General features: G+C 34.3%; 1 protein-coding gene across 2 annotated transcripts; it reads left to right on the top strand.

Annotated features, from left to right (window-relative positions):
* The first annotated feature begins 9,857 nt into the window (after positions 1 to 9,857).
* Positions 9,858 to 22,662, top strand: LOC141648198 (uncharacterized). 2 transcript variants are annotated; one of them, XM_074456697.1, is made up of 8 exons: positions 9,858 to 9,985; positions 10,275 to 10,901; positions 12,042 to 12,230; positions 12,332 to 12,423; positions 16,199 to 16,258; positions 18,481 to 18,550; positions 21,015 to 21,218; positions 21,939 to 22,662. In XM_074456697.1, the coding sequence occupies exons 2-8, from the start codon at positions 10,341 to 10,343 to the stop codon at positions 22,305 to 22,307; spliced, it is 1,545 nt and encodes a 514-aa protein (XP_074312798.1). In that variant the 5' UTR covers positions 9,858 to 9,985; positions 10,275 to 10,340; the 3' UTR covers positions 22,308 to 22,662. The 2 variants fall into 2 exon arrangements, with proteins under 2 accessions (XP_074312798.1, XP_074312797.1); XM_074456696.1 differs by having other exon boundaries at positions 9,867 to 9,985; positions 10,341 to 10,901.
* The last annotated feature ends 387 nt before the right edge of the window (positions 22,663 to 23,049 follow it).

Here is a 23,049-nt window from a genome sequence, read left to right as displayed (position 1 = left end):
ATTATTGGGTTTACAGCAATTGGTTTTGGAATATATTTCTTGTTTTTACTTTGGTTTCAAAGCTTTGTTAATTTATTATACCGTTTCTGAATTTGTCAATATTTCTTATTTTCTTAAACTCAGCTTTCCGGCTGACGTGTTTTCTCCCTTCGGGGCTACTCGTCATGGGGGTAGTCCTTTCTGTCTTCTGGTTTTGCTTTCAGGTTACTTCCGCTGCAGTTCAAAAGGATTTTATTTCGAGACAAGATTTTATTTAAAGCTTTGTAAAAGTTTGACTTATTTTATATTTCATTTTGTATAAAGAGAATTCATTTTGTAATAAGAGACTTTGTATATTAATTATAATATCCCGTATTTTGGCCAGTTTTGTATGTGAAAGTTAATTTTAATTTAGCCAAATATATGGGGTGTTACATGTGTAGTCTGTTTGGCTACTGCCGAGGAATACTCGGCCGAGTATGATGAATACTCGACCGAGTAGAGGATACTCGGCCGAGTATACTCTATACTCGGTCGAGTATCCAGTCTGGCGAATAATATTTCAGCGGTTTGATTCGGGAGTAATTAGGGATTATATATTCAATAATCAGTTTCTAAAACGTCATTTGCAAACCTAATCAAACCTACGACATTCTAATCACTCCCAAATCTCTCCTCTGTGTGTGTGGACATTGTAGCTATCGCATTCAATCTTTCATTCTTTCGCCGGTAAGTCTTTATCCCTATGTTGTTGATGATTAATTCTAGGGTTTGTCTTTATTCATGAATTGGGGGAAATGGGGTTTTGCAGTTAGTGATTGGAATTATATGATTGTTGTTGTAGGTGACGATGTGGTAATTATTATGCATTTGTATGGTTGATTGCAGCGTAAGCGGATTGCGAAAAGGTAGGGTTTTCCCTACTCGGTACTGTTAATTGATTGAGATTGCATATGTTTAAAAATTGTTGTTATCTGCTGATCATCGAAGGATGGGTGTTGTGGTGACGGTGCTGATGTGGTTGTGTTGTGACGGTTGTGGTGTTGTGACATCTGTGATGCTGTGTGTGTGTGATTGTGGTGGAGTCACTTGCGGGAGTGGCTTCACACCCTAGTTCGCCCTCCGTGGAACCCGTCACGTGAGGGGATGTGCACATTAAGGGACAGGGATTGTTAGTCGCTCCACTACAAAAAAAACGTCTCGATGCGACGGACACGCTGCGACGGAATAATAATCCGTAGCAAATTTCTTACTTTGCTAATTTGTTATTTGGTTGCTATTATTTGATTTCTAACAATGTTGAGGAATTTAGTTGGTTTCTATGGCGTCGAGGAGACGAAGACATGGTAGTAATAGTAATGCAGGAAACCAAGGACAGGGAAACGAGAATGAAGAAATACCAGCAGTTGACAAAATTCATCTCGATTCTCTTGAGTAAGATGGCGGCGTTTGGTTAGTATGTTATTTTTTCGTAATTAATTATTTTTATAACGATATATATATATATATATATGTATATATATATATATATATATATATATGTATATATATATATATATATGTATATATATATATATGTATATATAAATATTTATTATCTTCTCATTCTTTTTTTTCAGGTTCAGTGATGAAAAAGTTGTGAACTTGATATCGGATAATTTTGGATGCAACTACAAAGAACATGCTCCTAATTGGAAATCGGCGTCATCTACTCTAAAGAAGGATTGGTGGAATTGGTTTGAGGTATTAGCAATTGTCATTTAATTTAATACTAGGTATTTTATTCATTTATTTTATATTTATTTACAATAAAGTTTATTTTCTAACTTTATTGTTTATTGAACAGTGGCGTGTTAGTTACGATCCCCGTGACAAGGCAAGGGTTAAGAAGGCTTGGGAAGATGCCATGAAGACCCGTTTACGGCAAATGATTTATCGAGCTTATCATAAGGAAGAGCATGAAAAGCCGGATTGGATTAGTGTTGACTTGCACCGTCAATTGAAGAATAGACCACTTGAAGATCCTAGTTTCACGGGAAGATCGGAGCAGAATTCGGTCAACCGTAGGTCGGGAAGTGACGAGAAAGGGAAGGCGTTGGCTACTCACGTAATGGGTCGAAAAAGCACTTTGCAATATATGGACTCAATGGTAATTTCTTCACTTTCTTTTTTAATTTATTACCTTTTTTTTCTTTAACTTTATTTAAAGTTAGTAATTATATTTAACAAGTATCAAAATTGTAGATTGATAAAGATGGGAAAGGAGATATTCCGTCCGCTTTGCAAATGTTGGAGAAGACAAGGAAGCATAGCACAAAAGGATGGTTATCCAAAAAAACTGGTCAACTCTTCGTAAGTTACTATAATTATTTAATTTTTAACTCACACTACTACAAATTTAGGCAACTACAACGCCCCTTTAACAACGATTATTCACGAAAATCACAATAGACGTTGTAGAATGTATGGCGCGAATTTTACTAAAATAAATTACAACGGGTATGGTTATAAAAACCGTTGTTATTAGTTTTAACAACAGGTCACACATGCACAACCGTTGTTAATAATTTGGCGCAAAATTGGCGCAAAGTTAGTGAAAAGTAATTACAACGGTTATTTTTGAAACCCGTTGTTAAAACTTATTCAACAACGGGTGTTTTTTACAACCGTTGTTAAAACATATTTCACAACGGTTGTTTAATAACCGTTGTCAATACCTTCCATACTATAAACCACACAAACAGAAGTCTGCTGCAGCCACAAAACACAACCCTTAATACACAAACACAAACACAAAGAGACAAACAAACACAAAACACATACACACTCTCTTTCTCTCTTTCTCTATTTCTCTCTTTCTCATCGTCGCTTTATCTTCTCGCCGTCATTGTGATTTCATCGTCTATTACGTTACTGTATTTATCGTGGTAAATCTCGCCGTCATTTGTCATCGTCATTATTTTCTTTTTCTATTTATTTCTTTTGCATATATGTGTTTTTATCGACCATTATGTTATTTGTTTAAGTATTGTTCGCATAATTAGTTACTAAAACAATGAAGAAGCAAGATGAAGAAGTAAGATAAACATAATTAATATATATATATATATATATATATTTATAAATACATAAATTAAAAAAAAAATTACATATGTAAAAATGCAATTCTTATATTTTCATGGAGGATCTTATTGTGCTCTATCGTATCCATCCTCTCCTCCTTGGCTATTTGGAGGTTCCGTTCAGCAGTTGCTATATCGTCATATAGCCGCAATCTTTCTTTGCTCCCGTCAAGCCATCTTCTTTGGCGTGCTTCAGTGCGGATCGAGCTTCCGCAAGGTAGCTCCTGAAACTTTCCTCAATATGGAGGAACCGGCGGATGAAGTTGTTGTTGTTCTCGATCATGGTAAGAGTCTTTAGGATGAAATCATTCATTTTCTTAGAGTTTTTTGAGTTTGATTTGAAAGATTAAGTAGAGTTTGTTTTAACGATTAGAGTTTGGAGATGAATATATGAGATAATGGAAATGTTAGTTGAGATATGCAATGTATTTATACTAAGCAATGTGTGGGTTGAGTTAATTGCTTTTTAATTAATATATATGTTAGGAAGTTGTGCCATAATCATCATCATCTCTCTCAATAATGTCTTTTCAAATCCTATTACTAACCCTTCTCATTCCATATTATCCGTTCATATGTACAAAGTGAATGTCAGTAATAATGCATGCATTGGAATTCTAACAGGCCGTAATTATGCATGCATCTAGTAATATTTAATTTTTTTTATTTTTATTTTTTAAGAACAAACAACAACGGTTATTTTAAAACAACCCGTTGTCTTTAGTTATAACAACGGTTTTGTATATTACAACCCGTTGTTATAACTTTCCCCCCAAAATTGAGTCACACTTTCCACAACGGTTTTTTATACATAAAACCGTGGTTAATAGTTTTAACAACGGTTTCCTTAAGTAAACCAACCGTTGTTAAAACCTTCTACAACGGACGCTTTAACAACGTCCGCTTTTTTATATAACAACGGTTTTTGACCGTTGTTATAGCATGTATCTGTAGTAGTGTCATTTTTTCAATCATGATTATTTAGTAGATGGTATCTAATCTTTCGTTTTTTATTGATATAGGGTAAAATCATCTCAAAGAAAACTGAGCTTCAGAGCCAAGGGGTCGAGAACATTGATGATAATGAAATTTATATTGAAGAACATGGAGGGTTTGATAAGAAAGGTAGAGTACTTGGCGCGGGAAATGCAGCACCACAAATTTGGGAGCACCACCGCCGCTCGACTGGTAACCTCTTTTCTACTCCTCATACTCCGGGTTTTGTTGGTAGAGTCGCAAAAGAGAATGCGCGACTAAAGCAAGTCGAGGCCGAACAATCTCAAAGGCTTGCGGCAATAGAGGAGTTCTTGAGCCAACAAGGTTTTACCACTCAAACTTGTAACCCCGGAGGTCCATCTCAAACTAGAAATGACTTTGATGATGATGGTGGCGACAATGCTAGGCCTACTCCTACTCCCACTCCCGTGTATTGATGTAGTTGTTTGTTGATTAGTAGTTATCATTCCTACCCCGTAGTTTATGGACTTATTTGGCTTTCTTTGTTGAACAATTATTGTACTAAACGGTTGTAAACCTTTTATTTTAAGTTAATGCGAAGACGTTGTTTGGGAATCTCGTCTTGAACGAGTTGTGAATTTGTCAATTGCTGGATTTTCTGTATGTTTGTAGGACACCGGGAGTAATGTAAATGCTTTCAAAGCAATTTGGGCGCTGGAAAAGCGCTGTAAACCCACTGGGCATTTAATCCCTGCGACGGAATTAGCGACGGAAAATCCGTCGCAAGGTTTGACTTTCATGTTGACTTTTGGGGACACGTGTCCCATATGAACAGTGATCTGCGACGGAAAATCCGTCGCAGATTTTGACTTCCTGTTTGACTTTAGTGACCACGTGGCCTATTTGAACAAAGGTGATCTCATGACGGATTTTCCGTCGCAGATTTTGACTTTCTGTTTGACTTTAGTGACCACGTGGCCTTCAATGAACAAAGATATATGCGACGGATTTTCCGTCGCAAGTCACTATTTTGCGACGGGTATTTGCGACGTCGATCCGTCGCGGTATTTAGCGACGATTTAATTCCGTTGCAAAACCAAAATTTGCGACGAAATAGAGCGACGGATTTAATCCGTCGCAATTCCGTCATAAGATCTATTTTTGCGACGGGATTGACATATTTGCGACGGAGTTTTCCGTCGCCATGGAACCTTTTTTTTGTAGTGCTCGTTGATGAGCTGGACTAGGTGGGGATGGGCTGCGGTCACCCACTGGCGGCGAGGATTACCTGTTGCGATGGGTAACCTGGCAGGGCTACACACTTCGGTGTGTAGTCGGTTACTGTGTGAGATCGGGAGACCGGGAATGGAGGATGATCAGTTGGTTGTATTTTTTGTTGTCTTATATTGATTGAGTAGTACTGACCCCATGTTGTCGTTTGTAAAACCTGCGGTGATCCATTCGGGGATGGTGAGTAGATTGTGATAGGTAATGCAGATGTTAGCTATAGGACAGTCATGGGGAGTCATCACGTCAAGTCTAGCTTCTGCTGTTATGAGTTTAGATGTCTTAGATTTCATTTGTTTTGAGACCTTGTACTTTTATTTTGAGTTGGTCTAAGATAATGTATCGCTAACTCTTTATACTTTAATAGATGTGTTTGTGGATTGTTACTTTTGATATATACTTACCTCGGGCAACCGAGATGGTAACAACCTTTCATGCTAGGGTAGTCCTTGATAAGGTACCGTGGTATGAGGGGGTGTTACATATTATAATTTTAATTCCAATATTTTAATTTTAATTTTAATTTATTTTGTGGTATTATTTAAATAGATAAATGATTGCTGAGAAACTCAAGAGGTGTATTAAATAGAAACTCAAGAGGTGTATCAAAATTTTATAGGTGAATTCTAATAATTATTTTGTGGTATTATAATTTTAATTCCAATATTTTAATTTTAATTTTAATTTATTTTGTGGTATTATTTAAATAGATAAATGATTGCTGAGAAACTCAAGAGGTGTATTAAATAGAAAAAAATATTAATGAAAATTATGGGTGTTAGCTGTTAAGTAATATAAAGAGTTTTAATCAATTTATTAACATACTATATTATAAAAATTAATTAAATAGGAAAAACTTTTAATTAATTTGGTGGGTGTTAAGTTTTATGAAGAGTTTTAATCAATTTATTACCATGTTTAATTAAAAAAAATGAATTAAATAGGAAAAAATGTTAATAAAAATGGTGGGTGTTAAGTAATATGAAGAGTAAGAGAGTAAAGTAAGGATCAAAACTTTATAGGTGAACTCTAATAATTATTAGTAGTAGTATAAGATGAGCAAAACTAATTACACATTTCTCGGAATCACGCAATAAATAGAGCTTTATGCATATACGATTCTAAACATAACTTCTTCATATTCGATCATTCATCAAAAATTATAATCAAAACAATACTATTATACTTCATACGAAATATTAGCCTTTCCTAATTCAGGAGAAAATAAATATAAACAAATCATTCAAAAAAAAAATATTTATCAAAAAATATTGTGAGTTACAGAATAGTATATTTGATGAAAAAGAAAAAAATGATTTAAAGGCTTGAAAGCATTGGAATTTGAACAATGAATTGGATAATAAGAATCGGTTTCTAACTAATTACTATTTATGCATATTCTAACACTATGATAAGATCAAATTGACATATGTCCATCGTACTTTAACAATTTGGTTAAGCAATTTGATTTGTAACCTATTTGACAAAATAAAAATAGAACATAAGTGTTACAAAGGAGCCTAAAGTGTAGGAAAGAGTGAAGGACAATAATGTAACAATATGTCAACAACTTATTAAAGATTTTTGCTACCATTCGATATTTCAAATACACCATTGTAGAAAAAAGGAAAATCAGCAAAAATGAAAGAGTAATCGAAACCAAGAAAAAAATTTTGTAAAGAAGATCTATAGCCATTATTTCGAATCTCGTGCATTGTTATTGGTATGTGAGTATGTCATCCTCCTATAATATTAATACAAACACACACAAAAAAATAACTAATAAGATTCTAATTAATTCAAAACATAATAAAAATAAAAAGCAAAATAATTAATTTAGTTCTTTAGCTATACCTTACCTACCAATTTTTTGAATAAAGTTGGAAATTCATTCTAATGCAATATTAATACAAACACAAAAAATAATAACAAATTAAAACAAAACATAAGAAATATAAAAAAAACGAAATAATTAGTTTACTTTTCTATGTATACTTTAGGTGCTATTTTTTTGAATAAATTTAAAATTAGGGTGAATATAATAGTTATATATATGAAAAATACTATTACAAATTATCTCAAAATTTTATGAATGAAAGAAAAATAAAAAATATAGTACATACATATGGAGTATATATAGTAATGATAAAAGGAAAGTTAAAAGGTCGTTTCATTAAATAAAGGAAATAATGGTTAAATAAATAAGGTAAATAAATAACAAAAATTATGAGAGGAGATCAATGGTTTACAATTTTTTCTTCTTTCTTTTTTGTGTTTATACCTTATATTTGTTAAATTTTTTTACCTTATATTTTTTAATTTTTTTAAATTGGTAATCCATATCACTTTTTTTTTACCATGTTAGGTATTATAGGTTTTATAGCCATTATAAAACCATAAATTCCAATATTTTAATTTTAATTTTAATTTATTTTGTGGTATTATTTAAATAGATAAATGATTGCTGAGAAACTCAAGAGGTGTATTAAATAGAAAAAAATATTAATGAAAATTATGGGTGTTAACTGTTAAGTAATATAAAGAGTTTTAATCAATTTATTAACATACTATATTATAAAAATTAATTAAATAGCAAAAACTTTTAATTATTTTGGTGAGTGTTAAGTTTTATGAAGAGTTTTAATCAATTTATTACCATGTTTAATTAAAAAAATGAATTAAATAGGAAAAAATGTTAATAAAAATGGTGGGTGTTAAGTAATATGAAGAGTTTTAATTAATAAGTTTTAATTAATTTACTAACATGTTTTATTACACAAAATTCAATTTTAATTATAAATTATAAATTTTATTAACATTTTTTATCACAAAATTTTCAATTAAAATGTCAATATTAATTATAAATTATGAAATTTTGATGTAAATTTGTAAGGGTTATATAAATTTTGAAAAATAATATATTTAATATACAAAAATCATTTAAGAATATAGGTAATATCTTTTAATATTATAGATAAGTGAATTAAATTAATTTATAGATAAATGAATTAAATTAATGCCATGTAATAATAAATTAATGCCGGTTGATGAAATGAGCGGAAAAAGAGGGATTGTCGTTGTCGGTAGGAACAGTTAAGATAAGAGACGGGGTAATTGGGTATGAATGTGTGTGTGGCATTTGGGTTATGCGACTGAAGTGAGCTTCAAATGTCTGCGTGACTTTTTTTATCCTAGTGGCATTGTCTACGTGAACCTAATTGATCATTTTAGGGTAGCCTTTTAATAAGATTTTATAGATGCGACAATAGTGAAAGTAACAATAATTACGGCGGGAGTAGTGAAATTATCAATATTAATGTGGCAGTAGTGACTGTAATAATAATTACGGCGGGAGTAGTGTAAGTAACAATGATTACGGGCAAGTAATGAAATGTCATTAATATTGTTTCATTAATAAGAGTAAAATATTAATAGCGGGAGTAGTGAATTTGTCTCAAAATTGTATTCATCGTAATGTTAGGACATGTTATAAAAAATATATTAATGATAAATTTATGGTTATGCAACTTTAAGTAATTTTATTTAATGAAAAAAAAAGATTTAATGGTCATTAGAGATAGCCCGGACGAAGCGGGACACCAATACTAGTATTTTAAAACTAGTGTAGATCCCGCGCAAATGCGCGGTAAATATAGGCCTTTTTAATTTTGAGTGTATTACTTATAGATGTTAAATTTATATCGCACGAAATTTTTATAAAAAATAGCTAATATTAAAATTAATCAAAAGAATTGAATAATTCCATGAATTGTGTTTTTATGAAAATATTTTAACTACATCAAATTATTTAAAAAAAATATATTTTTTCGTCACGAAGTTAATAATAGGAGATTCGGTTTTTATGTATAGATTATTTTAAATGGAAAATTAGTTTAATAAATGAAAATCTAATTTGTTTCAGTATATAAGTTTGAGCACTTTTTAAATTTGCACCTCATTAATATTTATCAATTCACTCCATTGTATTTTGACATGAAACAAAAAAAAAAAAAAATTGAAATGGAAAACTATGTAAGTTATGAATTTTTTTTAGTGAATGTTTGTTGTCAAGAAGCTAATAGTAAGCATATGTCAAGTTATTCTCTACAGTAATAATTATTGCATTACTGAAAAATTTAGCAACTTATACTTTATAGTTTAATATCAATTTTATTTTATTTTAATGAAAAATCATAATTATGAATTTATTTAAAAAATTAGATTGTATTTATAAGAATATATTCATTGAAAAGATAATAATGTAATGAAAGAAAATTTTATTTATTACCTTATTTAGCTAGATGGTTTTTGGAGGGAAAACTAAGAGAATTTTGATTCTCTTAGTAGTAGGGGGGAAGTCTTTACCAAAACTAATTCATTATATTTTACATTTTTTATAGTGACGATATTTGAAATAACAAACCCGTGCAATTTGCGGGTTTAAGACTAAGTATACTTACAAACAACTCCCCAAACCTAATTCCTAAAACATTACGACTCAGAAAATTTCACTCATATCAGTCATCACCCATCTTCATCCCTGTCAAAAAATTCACTCAACCAACCCAGAAAACTAACACTACAATAAGATTATCTCGTCTGAATTATCCTCTGCTCGTCTTCATCCATAGAATTTAAAGGTAAGAATCTGTCAGAGATATCATCTTTTCAGTTTGGTGCGGTCATATCGGCCGAGTTGAGTCGGTCTACTCGACCGTTTTTTGCCCTCTTTTAAGCTAGCCGATAAAACTCGCCTTATCTTGTATCGGCAACCAACGAGACCGATAGAGTTTTAAAACCCTGAGTCTACTTGTCCCTGTTCTCTTTATCATCCTTGCTACTGATTCTGGTATATGTGCAAGTGTACAATTTTGTTTTTGTAACTATTTTGATGTTCCAAGATTTAGACGTTTTTTTGCCTGTTTCCAGTTTCTTGGGAAGACATTGCGAGTTGAGACTGGCTTTGGCATATGACTTGTGCTGCACTTGCCACAGATGGAAATGTCAAAACAAGCTAATCATAAAGACGCCATACCTGGGATGGATTTGTGGACAGAAGGACTCATTTGTGGTTTCGAGTATGTGCGAGGTCGGCGTAAAGTACAGAAACTGAAGCAAACGTTTGCATACAGAGATACGGATGCACATGTTCAAAATGGGGTAGATAACCCAGAGTCTCTATACCTAATGGGTATAGGACCTGATCATCGTGACGAAAACCTAGCTCATCAAATTGACCAGCTCCATCAGAATCGTTGGGTACCAATTGGATGGAAGAGAATCTCTGAACTTGTTCAACAAGTACAAGTAGATGTTGGATGTAGCTCTATGCAGTTTGAGTTCTCAGATAAGGAGGATGATGTTACAGTAGCAGAATTGGCTGCTCCATATTGGGAGCGACCTGCTGGTCCTGTATGGTGGTGCCATGTTGATGCAACCCATCCACATGCCGTCTCATGGCTTACCACTGCTCAATGGTTACATCCTGCTGTCAGCATTGCTCTCAGAGATGAGAGTCGTTTAATTAGTGAACGCATGAAGTTCCTTCTTTATGAGGTGCTAATTCCTTTTTTTGCAATTCTAGTTACAGGAATTCTTTAGGGGTTTTGGTTACGAAAGGATAGTTGGCTGCCCTTAAGAAAGTGATCATAAGATTTGGTTACGTTCTTCAGCTAAACAACAAACAAAAGAAACTAAGAAGAAATGCTAGAGGGATAGTGGGTGGGTTTTATCAGCCGATTGATAGAACTTGTTAATTGACTTTGGTTACACCCTTAGGCCTTGTTTGGATAGACTGATTTCGAAGGAAAGGAAGGGGAGGGATTTGGAGGGAGGCGATTTCCATTGTTTGGATAACAAAAAGGGGGTGGAGGGATTTGGGGGGAAGGGATAATGGATCCCTCCATTTCCCTTCTCCAAGCCAAAATATTTACCCTCTAACATAGGAAAGATTTGGAGGGAAACTCTCTCCCACCATTCCACCTCCCCTTCCCTTCCCTCCCCTACCTTTCCCTTCCCTCTTTCCCCCTCCCCTCCCTTTCCCTCCATTTTTGGCATTCAAACAAGGCGTTAGTCTGGGATCTATTTATTCTGTGTTTTAGTGATACAAATCTTTTGTTCAGATCATGTGGTTTTTTTGCTACTACAACTCAGAATACAGAACTCAACTGATAAGTGATCAAGAGCCTTATTGGTGTTTGAATGGTTCACAGAGAAAATCGCTTATTGATTGTCGCCTTATTGGTTAACGAAATAGTAGGCTGTGGTTTTTTCGGTGCTTCTTCCGCTATCAGATTTAAAAGAAAATTACAAGTTGGGTCTAAATTTTTTTCCTCCAAGAATTTCTCAAAATGATGTACACCCTGAACTCGTTAACAAGTCATTTATCTGTTTCTTTGTAAGATCTTAAATAAATCACCGTATGTGAGTAGCAGTATTTTTTATTAACCTACAAAATTAACACGAATTTCTTACCAAACGACATAACAAATCTTATATGGTGGGGTAGCAAATGAATAACCTGTTGTGGACAGTCATAAAACACTCACTAAGAGCATATGTTACTTACTCATATCAAATTTGGTAACGTTGCTGGTGCTCTGATGTTGGTTACTATGATATTTACGTTTCTGGAATTAATGTTGGCGAGCATTAAAAGTCCTACTGTTCATGACTATCTGTTCATCTCTTGTTTAGGTTCCAGTGAGGGTTGCTGGAGGGCTATTGTTTGAGCTTTTGGGACAATCGGCTGGCGATCCATTAGATAAGGAAGATGATATTCCTGTTGTACTGCGTTCTTGGCAAGCACAAAATTTCTTGGTGACAGCAATGCATATTAAAGGATCTGCATCAAACATAAATGTTTTGGGTGTAATGGAAGTTCAGGTCTGTCTTTTTTTATGAATATTGCTTTGGATTTTTATGCTCTCTCTTTTTTGTGCATTTTATCTTATTGTTTATGAGTCAATTTAAATTGTTTTACTTAGGAGCTTCTTGCTGGAGGTGGTTATAATGCACCAAGAACCGCTCATGAAGTCATTGCGCATTTAGTTTGCCGTCTTGCTCGATGGGATGATAGGTAATGCCAAAAGTGCTTGTGTACCCTTTTCTTCACAATGTTGCTTGATGAGATGATATGTCGGTGCTTGTATAAAATTCAGGTTCTCTCTTTAGAATTCTCATTTTGTGTTTTGGATAGGGCAGGGAACCGTTTTGGTGTTGTTGATTAGAAAAGAGTAATAAGTTTGTCAAAGCGAAACATTTTGACGCACATTATCATTTGGTAGTTTTTTTTTTTTTTTTTTTTTTTTTTTTTTTTTTTTTTTTTTGGTTTGGTACGTATGATTTGGTAGTTATTTAGTTCTACCTTTTCCCCTGTAATAAATGAGAAGTAAGTTCCCAATGACCATTCAGATATTAAGGCATAGCCATCTACTACGTAAAAAAGAAGACTTAATTATTTGTTCCCCTAGGTATTGGACGCAATTTTCAAACTCATTAACATTATTCTGGTGCTTCAGAGGTTCTCGACCATTGGATGGGAAACAACTGGTTCAGACGAATTACCACTGTATTGCAGTGTTATGGCACATTTTCCCCGTCTTTATTGAGAGCTTTTTTTTTGTCCTGTATAGTTTTTTTTTTTTTTTTTGCTTCCTGCCAAAAGTAAGATGCTTTATGATCTTTGTGTCCTTGAATACTGTAATTGATTTATTATGGAGGTACAAATTCACACTTAGCTACATAGGCCCGAAGTCCTGACCATCTGCTCTTTTCCGTTATACCCCAGCTTTCTCGCTTCTTCCAACAGAGTTCTCCACCTTCCTTCCCTTTTTTATGTGATTGCGAGCTACTTCCATTGCCTCCATTGGTCCCTGTCTCAATTGCTTCCAAAATTAAAAATCCTGGTTTAGCGAGCAAGAGTACTTCTGCTGTTCTGTTTCTTTCATAGTTCCACCTTCCTATCAAATACTTCATACCGTGTTATAAAAGACTTTGCGTTGTGCCTTGACATTGGACATGTACAGGAGATTGAGCAATGTCTTTGTAAGCACACTATCCTTTGTTTGAACATGAAGTATTTGATCTAGTTCTGCCGTTTTTTGGCTATGACATGCTCGTATATTCATATCAGCATGTAGGTATGTACCTTTTCTTGTATCTTAAATCAGCCTTTCTAAAATATTTGATCATATTAACATGTAGATATGGCACTTCTCTCCCTTCTCTTAGTTAGTCAGCCTTCTAAATATGATTTGCTAATTTGACTACTCTGTTTTGAGGAGTTGTGTGCAAGTACCTTAAATACCCTTCAAATTATGTTATTACACATTTCAACACTTCACTCTGCTTGGTTTTGTTCGTGTATCGATATGACAGTCGTTCTGTCATGATTAGACACTTCATTTTAGGCGCCCTTTTTTACACATCGCATTGGACACTTGCAGTCGAGTCTCCAATTTATTCAATTAGCCCCATTTTCTTTCTTTTATGTGACGAGAATTTCGATAATGTGGCTAATTAAGTGAAATGGAGGGAGTAGCCTTTAATGAAGGGTAGCATAGAAGCCACATAGCTATGTAGGAGTACAACTCTTAAACTAAGGACACTTGAACAACGTTATCGTAGTGCCCCAAATAATTCAGTCTATTAATCAACAAGGGGGTTGGTTTTACACTTGCACTTAAGCGTATCCCTAGGTTGAAAAAACATAGATAACTCTTGGTGAAATTTTGCACAAAGAATTCGATCGACCCCTGCTACTTCGCAGTACTGGTTGCATGGGTAGTAATTTGATCCATATATTTATGAGTAAGTGTAGCGTGGGAAGACTGATCTTTCAGCTTACTAGAATAGCATGTGGAATTGTGGATTATCTTTTATAACACAAAATGAAATTGTGGCCAATTTTTTTTTCCTTTTTCATTTTCATTTTCTTTTCTTTTTTTTTTGAAGGGGACTGATATGACACACTATAAAAGAAGAGCATGTTTTGCATCACTTCAGGAAAACTGTTTCTGTTTTTTAAAATGAGCTTTTTAATAAGCTATATTTTGATAAAAAATTTTATGTTTGGCCTACCGTTTTGCAAAACAAACTCTTCAAAAAGAGCTTTTTTACGTAAGCGAATGAAAAATAAAAATTTTTGTTCGAAAATATATCAAGATGGGTCTCAATTTGTATAGAATGAAAAAACATGAAAAGTACTTATTTTATTTTATTGGCGTATTTATTATATACAAATTTATCATTTATATATTAAAACTCTCAACAGTACAAGTAAAAGCTAAAAGCACCAATTTGGTGCTTCTATTTCTAGCTCTCAAATTTAGAGCATGTTTGGCCTCACTTCTCAAAAATGAGTTTTTGTTTTTCAAGCTTAATTTTCTAAAAGTGTTTTTCAAAAGTAGAAACATCAAATTGTTGTTTCTATTTTTATGGGCAAAAATATGATTTTTTAGCTTTTGGGATTTTTTTTTTAACTTTTAAAAAATGTTGTGTTTGGCCAAAGAGTGTTTTTAAGTCCAAATACACTTTTACAAGCTAGGCCAAACACACACTTAACTTTTTGGCTTAAAATAAGTTGTTTTAACTTTCTTAAAAATAATTGTTTAGTCTGACTTGTGCTTATTTTGTAGAAAAGCACTCCTAAAAACTGCACCAAATACATACTAAATACAAGGTGGTTTCCTTGCTGTTGGGGTGGAATATATTGTCTTTCATGTTTGTACAGTTTGTTTCACTTTCATATCTCTATGTGCTTTCTTATATTGAAGGTGGTAGACCGCTACTCTGCTGGTGTATTTGGGAATCTCCATTAGTTGAAGCAGGTAGCTGTCTGCTCTAATGAAATTTTTAGGATCAGCTGAACCTTTAAGTTTTGTTTGAAGACAAGCTCATTTTCTTATAAGTTCACTCAAACTCACTTGAGTGCTTCGTCTCATTTTCAATAACCATATGAATCTTTCTCACTCTTCGTCCAAGTGAAGCTTTCTCCTGGATTGCTGTCCTTTTCAGCACTTCTGGCAGTTGTCAGTACCCTTCCGTAAGGGCGTAGACTAAAGCTTTCACCTTTTTGTTTTGAATTTTGTGCCAGTCTCATGAACCACTCTTTGAGAAAAACCATAGTTGATAGCATCTTTTTTTTTTTTAAGGAGTTCCTTTTCGTTATTTATGATATACTCCCTCTTATTCATCAGATCTTCACATTAGTTTCTTGGTGTGGATTTTTAGCATCTCGCATGCATGTGACTTGTAAAGGTACTTACGTTATGTTAACCATACATACAGACCCAAAAAGGAAACTCAAAGAATCTATTGAACATACCGAAAAAGGAAAAGGTAAAGAACCTGATGAATGGGAGGGAGTATGTTAATTCCTCTTTAGTTGCCATAGCAATATTCTTTTCCTCTAGTATTTGTATGCTAGAACAAGGGTTTGGCTTTGAAGGGCCGAATGCGTTCTTATCCAAAAGGAAAAGGTGCAACGGAAAAAAACAGTGACTAGTTGGAAGAATGAAATTACGGGAGTGACTGTTTCGAGAAAATATGCAGGAAAATTCCAACACTCTCTTATGACCAAAGTAGATATTTGGTTCACTACATTCATATCTCATGTGTTATAAACCAACTAATTTTTTACTAAATTTATCATACAAGTAATCGAACAGGTCAGAATATCCAGTAATTTATATTACTACTCAGACTCCTAAAACTTTTAACTGTTGTAGTGTTATGGGACAATTATTTACTTTGTGATCTTTGTCTCGTACATCAGTTCATTTTTAATTTACGTATGTTGCAATATGGTTTCCTAGATTGGCTCAATTTTTTATTTCTTTCTTGTCATGCAGATTCTTTAGGAAATCAATATTTGGAGCTGCTGATGAAGCAGAACTGATGTTCGTTAATAGGTATCTCAATAATTTTAGATAATCGTTTTATTTTGTACAAGTAACATAGAGTAACTCTCTGACCCAGTTATCTTAGTGTCGTGCTCTATCTACTAAATTTAGGCACTCAGTTGCGGTCAACAACGTGTCTTGACTAACATTAGGGACACTGTCATGATACGCGTTATGGATGTTTTTGAAGCACTAAAACTAGCTTCATTCAGACTAAGTAAAATGAAAGATTAAATGCATGAAAAATATACTCCCTCTGTCCCGGTCATTTGTTGTCCTTTTCCATATTGGGGTGTCTCAGTCATTTGTTGTCCTTTCTATTTTAAGAATGAACTTGAAGAGTAATTTGATCATTCTCATTGAATTTGTTCCACTTGTCATTTAGTTATTGGTCATCTCCTCTTTCCTTGGTCTTTGTGCCAAAACGAAAGGACAACAATTGACCGGGACGGAGGGAGTATTACATTAAACAACCAGGGTAAGTGGGTTTTTTGTCGGATACTCCATATATTTAGGGGTCTTTGCAAAACAACGACCTTCAACTTTTTTTGTTACCTTCTGTTTTCTATTTTGTTGCCGAAACCTACCAAATGAGTGATTTTGATCACTTTTGGTCAATATTACAGCATTACCTCAGCGTAAACCAATTTTACTTTTTGGTGCAAGATACTATTGAAACCCTATGTTGGGGAAATCAAAAGGGTAAGAAAGGGAAGTCCTGTAATTAAGTAGAAAAAAGAAGTTTGTTACTTCTGTGAGAAAAATGAAGAAAGACAAATGAACGCCGGAAACTTAAAACTTTTTTGGTGGAAATGCGGAATAGTCACTTTGGTAGTGTTTGACGAAAAAAATTGAAGACATATGATAGCATAAAACAAAACAAAATAAGTTAAAGGTGGTTGTTTTGTAAAGACCCCTAAATATATAAAGGTAGTATTTGTCAGAAAAACCCCAAGTATAATACAAGATCACTATTTCAAAAACATAAATAGGCTGCCCCATAAAATTATCCCACTAACCTCTCCTAAATCAATTCAAATTAAACAAATTTGATTGAAACAAGAAATGTCCAAGTAGTCACAGTTTTAGTGTCATTCGCCTCTTTAATCATGAATGACCCGTTTAAGGTCAGACCATTACCTTTTGTTTGGATGGATAGATTTTTGTTTGTTTGTTTGAGGAATGGCTAGACAGATTTTGACGGGAAGGGAAGGGAGAGAAAGGAAGGGTACAATCTTCTTGTGTGATTAGTAAATGGAGCTGGGGGGAGTTGAAGGAAGGGACAATGGACCCTCCAGGCGAATTAAAATCCCTTGAACATAGGAAAGATTTGAAATATTCATAGATATAGTGCCATACTTTCCTTGAACTCGGTTGTGCTACAATATTGTGTGACAAGAGATTAAGAAAGACAATGCAATGAGATATTGGTTTTTATTTCACTAAACTCTAAAGCTTGTTCTACTTGACACAAAAAATAAGAACCACCCATGTTTATACCCTTCACCTCTATCTTAAAAGTTAAACCCATAAAACTTCATTACTTTAAATCATATTATCATCGTTTCATAAATGAGTTCGAACGACTTAAGAAGTAATTCTCCTTTCCCATTATTAAAAATCCAAAACTAACATTGTAATTTTCCTAGGCCTGATTTCAAGGGGATTAATGGTTGATTCAAAAGGAATTCTCCATTTTGGCCTTACATTTTTTTTAATCATGTAAATCGTACCAGAATAACATATTGACTAGCAGATGAAGTGTCTGGAACTTAGAGAGTAGAGATATTAATGACTAGAGTATTTGTTTAACGGAGCTGCAAGTAAACCCAAAACAAGAAGCATCATTACTACTAATAATTTACTCTATTTTTATTGAAGGTCTGTTTAGACAATTTAATGGAGTATCCTCTATGTCAATATGTTGGTCACGGTATGTTCTTGACCATATCTGAATTTCCTAAAGTATAGTAAATGGAGTACCCCAAATCATTTTGGGATTAAGGCTCTGATGTTGTTGTTGTTGTTGTTGTTGTTATAGTAAATGGAGTACCCAACATTAGTACCTATCAGGCATGGCACGGTGGAGAGTTTAAATAGAGTATAGAAGGTTTACCAAGCAGGCTATACACAAAAAAAGAAGCGCTATATATGTTCAAAGTCTTTTTTTGCTGGCCATAAGTGATGGTTCTATATTGACATCTAATACAATGTTTCGGATGAATGAGTAGGAGGAATCATGAAGATATGCATCTTTTTGGTGTCATTCTTAATCAGGAAGTTAAAAAACTTTCGAGCCAGGTAACATGCCTTATTACTAGTTACTACTTATTTGATTAAGATCAATTGTGTGATCAATTGTTTGACACCACCTTACAAATAGACCTTTGCATAGCGTTAGCTCTAAATCTATTTCTTGCAATATACTCCCGTTTAAATAGAAAATTATCTTTTAACACTACCAAAACACGTATTTAGGCAAAAAAAGTCAATTATCAGGCACATGACTTCTCTTTTACTCTTTAAATCAAATTCAGTCGTGAATGTCGGATAATCGACTTTTTTGGGTCTGAAAACGCGTTTTGGTAGTGTGACACATAATTTATATTTAAAATGAAGCGTTTTACAAGAAATTGATTTAAAAGTAGCAGTATGCAAAGTGGTCTATTTGTGAAGTAGTGTTAAACAGTTTATCTTTTTATTAAACGAGATTTAAGTCCCATCTTCCTTATAAAAAATTTAATTAAGTCGTATTGTTTGTGACTTAGGATTTGCTTTATTCAACTTCCAGACCCATCTTTTACAGAGCTTTTTCGAATTTGTGCTTGCTTTTTAACTGCAGGATGACCTTTTGTTTATAAAATCGAATTATAATCTTTTTCAAATTAGATAGCTGAAAAATATCTTATTGGTTGGCAAAAAGTTTTAGCTAGTTTCCTCTAAAAGAAAGAAAGTGTTTTTGAACTAATGTTGCTATTTTAAGATTAATGTGTTGCATCAGCAAGTTCTTTATTACGTTTCTTAATCATGAGGAGCATGGTGATGTTCTTTTTAAAAAAAACTTTACAGATACGGAAAAAACATTGAGGGTGAGATGGTCCTACACTAGGACTTGTGAGGATTCTAGGTCCTGGGTTATTTTCAAAGCTTTAAGTTGAAAAGTCTCCCCAAAGCCTTTCCATATTTCCAAATTTTCACTCTGTGGTTCTGAATTATGATGAAATAAATCAAAATGGCTCACTAAAGTGACTTCGCTTCTTTTTCTTGTGAAATAGCAGTCTTTCGATGCAGTTCTTGACGCAATTTTCATCTTGGGTGATTCGGAAACAGCCTTAACACAAGGGTGAGGCTGCGTACACCCAACCCCCCTTACCCTGCAATGTGTGGGAGCCATTGAGGTGTGGTAATGCTGTTTGTTGTTGTCTGCCTTTTCTTTTAGGTAGAATATGCACATGCCCCGGTTTAGGTTATGATGTTTCAAATCAATTTTAATGGCTCGGGGGTTAGGGAGGCAAACTTTTATTGAAAGTATGAGGTACAATGATATATTGTAGGTTTTTTTGAAATCAGTCAAATCACCTACTGTCCAAGGCTTTTGTTATTAAAGTATACTAGTTGGTTTATTTTGTATCACAGTCTTCGATTGAGCACCTCATTGCAGTTTTCTGATATTGGAATTCTATAAGTATTTTATTTCTTTTCCTTTGTAGTGATATTAGGCAACTGTTGCTCATCTATTGCTGTTTTTTTTTTTTTTTTTTTTTTTTTTTTTTTTGTTGTTGTCCGACGCTTGGATAAGCCTACTTTTGGTATTAATGTAGTTCGAGCTGAGAAAATTGGACCAGATAACCTAGCATTCTAGCTGAAATAAAATTTCAGCCATTTTAACTCATTAACTGAGGTTTTTCGTATTTGGTTACGGTTGTTTGGACTTTGGATTGGGATATTTAGCTTACACGGGAGGGGTTTTTGAAGTCCCTGGATTTTTGTAAAAAGGAACTGCAAACCCCTCGGGATCTCCGTTTGAATCATACCTATAGTCCTATACTGTAAACTCTTATTATAAAGTCATTGTCCAAACCTTTCCATTTGCAATGCTCTTTTCTACATTCAATATGGTTAGTTTGTCTATTGCGTCAGCTTGATTATAAGTCTAAAATTAGGCAAATTGGTCACATAATTCTGACTTCTGAGACTGAGACATGTGACTCTGGGTGACCAAAGTGGGATGATATTTGAATAATTGAATGTCATGTGACTGAAATGAAATTTGCTAAAATTTAGCTCAACAAATTTTAACGAGTCAAACATCAAGGCATCATAGATTCATAGGGAACATTTTCCCTCTATTCCCCTTAAGATTTTTTACTAAACGTCTGAAGTCCTCAAATGATTGTTTGAATAAATATAAGTACTTGTTTTGTTTTGCAAGCGTACGTCATTTTGTATATATAAACTATTGCATGTCTTAACCTTTTTTCTTTTTTATGAAAAATTTCCTTGTTTATATAACTATTCTTCAAGCACAAAATCTTACTTGAGATGGACACTATCCGTTTGAAGTTGTAGACGGATCAAATATATGACCACTTACATAATAAGACAAACAACAAGTGGGATGTCGTTTTTGACCGTCTACATTTTTAGACGGATATACCCGTCTACATTGAGACTAATTGTGAATCAAGTTAGGTTTCGTCTTCAATTTATAACACCATGTCGTTTTTTTTAATTATTTATTTTTTTATTTTTATTTTTTATGTAGGTCATTAGAGTAAAGTGGTCACTCCATGCAAGGGAGGAGATCATATTTGAGCTTCTTCAACATTTACGAGGCAATGCAGCTAGAATTTTACTAGAAAGTGTAAGGAGGAGCACAAGGGATATGATTGATGAACAAGAAGCAGTACGTGGTCGCTTGTTTACTATTCAAGATGTTATGCAGAGTAACATTCGCGCTTGGCTGCAGGTTTGTACATGTTGATACGTGATTCTAGTGAGTTGTTCCTTGTATTGCAATTTGCTTGCCAGTCCGTCTCATTATAGACGGCAACTATCCATCTATAGCTATAGACGGATAGTGGCCCTCTCACAAAATTAAAGTGTGAGGGCAAGTGGGGGTATCCATTTCCCACCAACTTGCACTACCCACTTTCATTTGTGAGAGGAAACTATCCGTCTATAATGAGAATTTGTGTTTGCTTTATGCCTTATCTTTCCTCCTTTATTTTTAAGGTTGGTGGGGTGGAATGTTGTTGTTTATCATTCCGAGATATCCCCTATCAATTTGATGGTCTTGATACCTTTTTCTCTCTTTGTCTCCTTCACCTTTTTACGTTTTCTTTTGGATGGTTAATTTTGCAAGCACACGCAAACGGATAAGGGTTATATATAGTAATAGGTTAGAGTCTAAAATGGCAGGGTGCACATAGTTACAATGCAGAATAAACGAGGGAAAAACAACTGGGTGGCACAGAAGGTGTATACTCCTTTGATATAGAGGGTAATTATTACCCTTTCATTCTCTTTCTCTATCCACCACTGCCACATCATATTTCGTTTTTTGCTCATTTCTCTCTAACAATTACCCCAATCTAAGCAAATCCTTAAGGTTCGTTGCAGTTGGAGTTTTAAGGCAACTAAAGATGACTTCCAGCGTCTCATATTCCTTTGCTCTATGTCATTTTAGGACCGAAGTCTTCGAGTTACACACAACTTAACCGTTTTTGGTGGATGTGGGCTTGTTTTATCTATCATAACCGGGCTGTTTGGGATCAATGTGGATGGAATCCCTGGTGCTCAGAAAACGCCATATGCGTTTGGACTGTTTTCAGGACTCCTAATCTTGCTGGGGGCCATTCTAATTGTGGTTGGTTTAGTTTACTTGGGGATGAAGCGACCTGTCTCTGAAGAACAGGTAGAGGTAAGGAAGTTGGAGCTTGAAGAGTTGGTGAAGATGTTCCAGCATGAAGCCGAGACTCATGCCCAAGTTCGCCATGAAAACCCGCCATCCTTGGGAAAAGATCCCTTTCCTCGTGATTTTGTGATAATCCAATAGCGACATTTTTGAAGGGAGAATTAACTATCTGAAATAATAGTATCCATGGGCTTGCACTTGTCGTTGCAACAAACTATGCTCGTTAAGCTGGTCATCCTATTGATTTGCTCCAAAGGTTTTTGTTTGCCAGGATTGGACTGTTGACATTGTAAATCTGTTATGGAACATGAATGACGGTAGGAGTAGTTTAATGTCGTCTAAACATAGTGTAACTTGATACGACGTATTAGTTTGTAAATGTAATATGCTCATTCGGAGTTGTCAAATTTTAGCTTTGCGGCTAGTCTGGTCTTACCATCTGTGTAATTGAGTTAGCTCTTTTGTAGATTTGTGAAAATGACCATTTCTGTGCTTATTTTGATTTGCCCATGACTTGCTGGTTTTTTTATGTGGAACGCGTCTCATTCTTCCCTTCTCATTTCTCGGCATGAATATTTGCGGAGACCCTTGAACATGGGTATCATTGTACCAATGCTCCAAGATGAAGGGCTTTTCCAATTCAGCCGTTTTAGACTTTTATTAGTCGCCTTTTGACAGCAACGAAAACTACCCAACTAGTCTTGCTTGTGACGGGCTAATCCCGTCACAAGCTTGTGACCTCTCACAGAAAAGGGAGAGGGGACAAGGTGGGGCACCCCTATGTGCTTCCCACTCACTTGCTCATGGACATTTTGTGAGAGAAAATGGTACCCGTCGCAAACTTGCGACGGGTACCTCCATCACAAATGAGAATTTGTGAAAC

The sequence above is a fragment of the Silene latifolia genome, chromosome 3 (assembly GCF_048544455.1).
Source record: "Silene latifolia isolate original U9 population chromosome 3, ASM4854445v1, whole genome shotgun sequence".
Classification (NCBI taxonomy): domain Eukaryota; kingdom Viridiplantae; phylum Streptophyta; class Magnoliopsida; order Caryophyllales; family Caryophyllaceae; genus Silene; species Silene latifolia.
This window is presented reverse-complemented; position numbering and strand designations above follow the sequence as displayed.